Source organism: Megascapheus bottae, chromosome 9, assembly GCF_031878675.1.
Source record: "Megascapheus bottae isolate mThoBot1 chromosome 9, mThoBot2.hap1, whole genome shotgun sequence".
Lineage (NCBI taxonomy): Eukaryota > Metazoa > Chordata > Mammalia > Rodentia > Geomyidae > Megascapheus > Megascapheus bottae.
The window spans coordinates 16,335,901-16,341,900 of record NC_143517.1 but is presented as its reverse complement, the minus strand read 5'-3'; the positions used below and the strand labels follow the sequence as shown (position 1 = coordinate 16,341,900).

Sequence of the window (6,000 nt, the reverse complement as noted above, 5' to 3'; positions counted from 1 at the left end):
CTTTCTGTTAAAATTTTCAAATTCAAAATCTCACATGAAGAAAGGCAATAAATAAAATCTAGTAACAGCCTCTTCAAGCTAAAAGAGGCCATGGCTGAATCAAATGAGATTCAGATAAAACTGGGACAAAACCCACGGCCCAAAGTCCAAAGCTGTCTTAATGATATATTGCACTCAGTATACACAGTAAACCCTCTGGGCTGTGGGTTCCATTTCTGCAATTTCTATTTGCAGAAACATGTTTATATATAATTGAAAAAGTAAAAATCAGATCATATGAATAAAAAACATCCCTACAACATCTATTGTACATATTTCCAACAGATTTATTTCATTCTTATTAGCAAGAGCATAATATACATTGATTAACATACTAAGATTTATTCATGACTTATTAGGTGGTTTCGCTTTTTTTGTAGGGGTGCCAGTCTTGAAACTTGAACACAGGGCCTGGATGCTTGTCCCTAAGTTTATTTTTTTCTCTTTCAAGATTAGTACTCTACTACTTGAGCCAAAGCTCCACTTATGGCTTTTCGGGTGCTTAATTGGAGATACTACTTTTCTAGACTTAGATTTGAAGCTGATCTGGTCAGCTTTCAAATTATAATCCTCAGATCTCAGCCTCCTGAGTAGCTAGAATTACAGGTTGAACCATTGGACCCTGGCTTGTCTTATTTTTCAAAATGCCTTATTATTCAAAAAATGTGTAGTAAAATGTCTATAGGATCCATTTCTGGACACGTAGTACTGGGCATTGGCTATGTGCATTTACATATTTGGTAGATACTCGAATTCTTCCCATGGTGTTGTATGGAGGTTGATACAGGAACACTGACTCTTGAAATGTGAATCTGACCCAGTGGGCACGTGTCCAGCCTACTTGCTGGAAGTAGCTTGATTGTAAGCATCAGCAAATCTCCTGCATGATAAATTTAGGTCACATTCAAATCAGCAACAGTTATTACATGTAGAGAATTATCCAGAGCTCTAGCTAGAGCCGCCTTGGTGCAAGGTCAAGGGTGATTCTTGTGATCGAAAGGATGATTAGTATAGTTTCATTGAAGCTTCAAACAAAGCAGACAGATCCTCTTCTGACTGTGGACGGGGTGCGAGCTTGGTGACCCTTTCCTGCAACAGGAAACAAAAGGAGTCACCTATGCTCTGCAAATGACAGTTCATAAAAGTGACTGGGTTATGTAAATTAACTGGATCGTAAGAAAAGTCACATCTTTTTTTTTTTCCTAAATCTTATTTCTGGAATACTTTGCATGAGCTAACTTGAAACTCAGAATTGTTTTGTTTTATTTTGTTTTGGGGTGGTGGTGTGTGAACATTGGGGATTGACCTCAGGACTAGGGTACCACTTCTGGCTTTTTCTGCGTGTGTGGTACCTAGGAATCGAACTCAGGGCTTCATGTATGCTAGGCAAGCACTCTACTACTACACCACACTCCTGGCCCAAAACTCAGAATTTTATCAACTAATAGCCTTCTTGAGAACCATGAAGTTTTTAAAAGCCATGGTCCTATGCCTTCAGCCTTGGCAACAGCCTCTTATCCAAAGGTAGAGCTCTAAATCAGCCACAGAGAAAATATCTCCAATAAAGATCAACCCCTGTGAGCTGTCCATCTCAGAAAGCCCTGTCCCAGCCACTGTCAGGGCTACCAAAGAAAACATAGCCAATCTTTCTGGTCTTGACTTCAACAGCATATATTACATTATGTTATGTTATATTATTTTTGTGCTAGGCTTGGGGCTTTAACTCAGGGTCTGGGAGCTATCCCAGAGCTTCTTTTACTCAAGGCTGGTGCTCTATTACTTGAGCTACAGCTCAACTTTTGAATGCTTTTGATATCATATTGGAGATAAGAGTTCTATAGACTTTCCTGACTGTTCTGGCTTCGAATCATGATCCTCAGATCTCAGCCTCAGTAGCTAGGATTACAAGTCTGAGCCACTGGTGCCTTGCGAGATCATTTATTCTGCAACTTGGATTTATCTTGTATTTGAAGAGACTGCTACAGGACACAAGATGTCAGGCTAAGTGCAACAAGTGATCCATCTCTTCCTGCCTGCCTCCCTCCCTGCCTGCCTGCCTGCCTGCCTGCCAGTGGCTCCATTATCTTTCTGGGCTAAAATTATGGTGACGATTTGTGACCTAAATGAAATGAGGAAATGTTCCCTTTGGAGAGGCTCCTTTTTCCTGGGTCTCTGGTCAGCTTTCTGGTAGTAAGCACCTTTTAGGAGAACAATTGGTTACAGAGGTTCTAGTCACCTCAGTGGCTCTGTGCCTGTGCCTATCATAGTTAACACTTGTCACAGTCAAGCACACAGATGCTCAGCAATTCCTTGTTCAGTTAATGAGGGGCGGATAGGGCATCTCAAAGGTCACAGGTACCAAAGTGCTAAATCACCCACCTCTCCTTTCTTCCTCATCGCCCAAATGACATCCTGTAGCTCAGACAAAACCTAGAAGCTATTCTATTCTTGAGTTCTCATTTTCTTGCTCTGGAAGTCCAACTCATCAGAAAGTCTGTCTGATGTACTTGAACATGAATTCGAGCATATTTTGTCTATTGAACCACAAGCGGCTTCTTGTGGCACCCCATTGGCTTTGGAACACCTCCTTCTATGGGCTGCTTCCTCTCCTGCTTCCCTATCGCCCCCTAGAGCTCATTCTTTCCACAGCAGTCAGACAGGTCTTCCCCCAACCCCATCCCCCCAGCATAGATCTGGTTTTACTATTCTTGTGCTTTGTGTCCTCAGACAATTTTCTCTTGACTAGAATAAAATCATGCTGGCCTCTGATTGTCTCATTTCTTTGTCCTTCCCTGCTCCTGGCACACTTGGTGTGGTGGCATGCCCATCAAGAGGGCTGTGAACATCAATCCCACAAGATCTTTGTTTCATTATTTGTTCTTCTTCACAGTATCCATCTTTATCTGAACCAATCTTATTTATATTCCCTATAGATCTTCATTGCCTGTCACGCCTCACTGTAAGTTCCAGGAGGGGAAAAAGGACTGTTAGCCCATGTAATATATTGTATATGACACATTCCAAAAAGTATTTTTTTCAGGCAAAAAAGGAAGATGGAAAATGAAAAGAAAGAGGGACACATTAAAAAAAAGGACTCAAAATGGATCAGAAACATAAATGTAAGAGCAAATCCCTTAACACTCCCAGAACTCAAGCCCATTCCTCACGACACTGGACATGGTGACTGTTGTTTATGACTCCAAAGCACAGCAACAATAACAACAAAGCAGAAAGTCTGGGCTAGACAGAAAGTTCAGACTTTGTGCATCAAGAAGCACTAGTAAGACATTAATAAGGCAGCTTACAAAATGGAAGAAAATAGTTGATAATTGTCTGTCTGATATGGGATAAATACCCAGAATTTGAAAACATTCAACATCAATAACTTAATTCAAAGTTGGGCAAAAGGCAAGGTGTGGTTCAAGTGATAAAGCACCCTGGAGTGAAAGAGCAAAGTAAGAGCACACGAGCCTGATTTCAAGCCCTAGAGCCAATCTACACACACACACACACACACACACACACACACACACACACACACACACCACACACATGGAGAAGAAAGACCTGGACAGAATCTTTTCCAAATAAGATATATAAATAGCCAGTAAGCACATGATAAGATGCCCAACACTATTAGCCATTAGAGAAATACAAATCAAAACCTCAACTAGTTCTCACTTCACACACAACTAGATGCTCTTGAAAAAAATGGAAAATCACAAGTACTGGTGACAACTGGAGAAATTAGAACCTTGTGTATTGTTCATGGAATGTAAATTGGTACAGCCCTTGGGGAAACCAGTTCAGCAACTCCTAAAACACTTCAACATGGAATTTCTGCTTGAGCTAACAATTCTACTGGTCGGTCTATACCCCAAGGAACTAAAAGCAGGGACTTCAAAAAAGATAAGTGCACAACATTGTTTATAGCAGCATTATTCATAATGGCTAAAGGTGGGAAAGAACCCAGGTCTCCATCAGTATATGAGTAGAAAATCAAAGTGCGACGCATCCATACAATGAAATATTATTCAGCTATGAACAAGAATGTGGACCTAACACATGCTACAACACGGATTCACAGGGAAGGTGGTGTGGTGAGTGAGATAAGTCAGCTACCCAGGAGAGGTGCTGTACAGTTCCACTCACATGAAGTAAGCTAGAAGAGCCAAATACAGAAGTGGAATCGAGGTTACTGGAGGCTTGGGGAAGGCAAGAACAGAAAATTCCTGTTTAATGTATGTAGAGCTGTCTTGGATAATAAAAAGGTCTTGGAGCTGGAGAGCCCTGGATGCTGTATATGGTAAATATAGTAAAAAGCTCGAAGAGTAAATTTCCTGTTACATATATTTTTACCACATTGAAAAAGGTTAAAAACAGAATCATAGCCCCTTTATACAACTTCTTATAATGACACTTAAAAAATGAAAAATGGAAGGATGGAGGACATTTGGGGGTGGGGACTGCACTGGTGAAGATGTGAGTCCATGCCAAAGCTTCATCTCTCTGCACAACCTTTAAGAGATTTGAAACTCCACTAAGGAGTTTTGAAAGTCCATTGCAAGGCAGGCTTCTTCATGATTCTTCCTCTATCTCTACCTCTATTTCTATCTCTGCATATGTTTGTGGCAGAGTCACGAAATGTCGACCAAGCTGGGTGCTGGTGGCTCACATCTGTAATCCTAGCTACTCGGAGGGGCTGAGGTTTGAGGATTGCAGTTCAAAGCATGAAAGTCCTCAAGATTCTTATCTCGAACGAACCACCCTAGAGCAGTGGCTCAAGTGGTAGAGCACTAGCTGTGAGCAAAAGGAGCTTGGGGGCAGCTCCAGGTTCTGAGATCACACACACACACACACACACACACATGCGCACGCGCACGCGCTCAGCTGGTAGAGTTCAGCATAAGTGGTATATTGCTTGCCTAGCAAATGCAAGACCCTGAATTCAAAATCTCCTGTACTCTGCACCCCTAAAGCTGTAGTTCAGCAGTGCTAGACCACATAGGGAAGATAATCTGTACAACAGTCAGTTACACTGAGAAACAGGCTCATCTGATGAGCTCAAGGACCCTTAACAAGACCCTGTTTATCTTTGGTGAAGTAGTTCAGGATTTTCTGAGTCCCCTGAGGTCAAACCTGTGTTGAATTTCTCTTTCAGGCCTCCAACCTTCCTCCAGGGACTAGAGATGTAGAGACACAAAGCTAGTGACCTCCTACTAGACATATCAGCTGTACAGAAGCTAAACTCTCAATATGAAGCTGTGTTAAGCAGAGCGCTATTATTTATAGACATGTAAGACCAGAGAACAACTGATGAGCACGGCACTGAAATAAATTCAGGCTTCTACTTTTAGCACATTCATAAAATAACAGCATTTCAGCTGCCCTGTCTACCAGAGGGTGGAAGTGTTCATTTTGGGTAGACAGCTCTCCTTGGTAATGAAATGTTTTGATTTGGAATGTAAATGTTTCTTTCCAGAAACATTTCAGAGGTCCAGCTTGGAGAAACTAATTTGCTCTTGCCTGGTCCCCCTGCAGCCTGACAGTGGCAGTTGGAAGTCTCTGTACACAGGGCTGCTATGTGTTGCCACCAGCACTGGGTTATGGTATTTGGTCAAGAATACAGGCCAGGTTGTTCTTTCCAGAGAAAACTGACACCATCTCCCGCCCTCGGCTGCTGCTGAGCATAAATGAACCTTTATCAAACATGTACAGCATGCAATAACCCTTGGGCAATGTTCAGTGCAGGGAACAGCACACTCCACCACCTTAAGTCCTGTATATTCTAGTAAGTGTGTGTGTGTGACATTCTGAGGTTGCCATGGTGTTCTTGTAAGATGTTCACTACTGTCAGAAAACAACACAACAGCAACAACCAAAAAAAAAAAACCCATATAAATCTTCATCTGCAGAATGGACAGGCTCATTTCTGCTAAGATTTCCTCCAAATCCTCTAAG

The 6,000-nt window shown here is 41.8% G+C and overlaps 1 protein-coding gene across 1 annotated transcript in view; it reads right to left on the bottom strand.

Annotated features, from left to right (window-relative positions):
- Window positions 1-1,012: 1,012 nt before the first annotated feature.
- Window positions 1,013-6,000, bottom strand: part of Adhfe1 (alcohol dehydrogenase iron containing 1) — a 36,728-nt gene continuing 31,740 nt past the window's right edge. Inside the window, exon 14 of the mRNA XM_090338893.1 lies at window positions 1,013-1,128. Within this exon, the coding sequence (XP_090195019.1) occupies window positions 1,045-1,128 (84 nt within the window). The 3' untranslated portion in view covers window positions 1,013-1,044. The remainder of the gene's footprint in view (window positions 1,129-6,000) is intronic.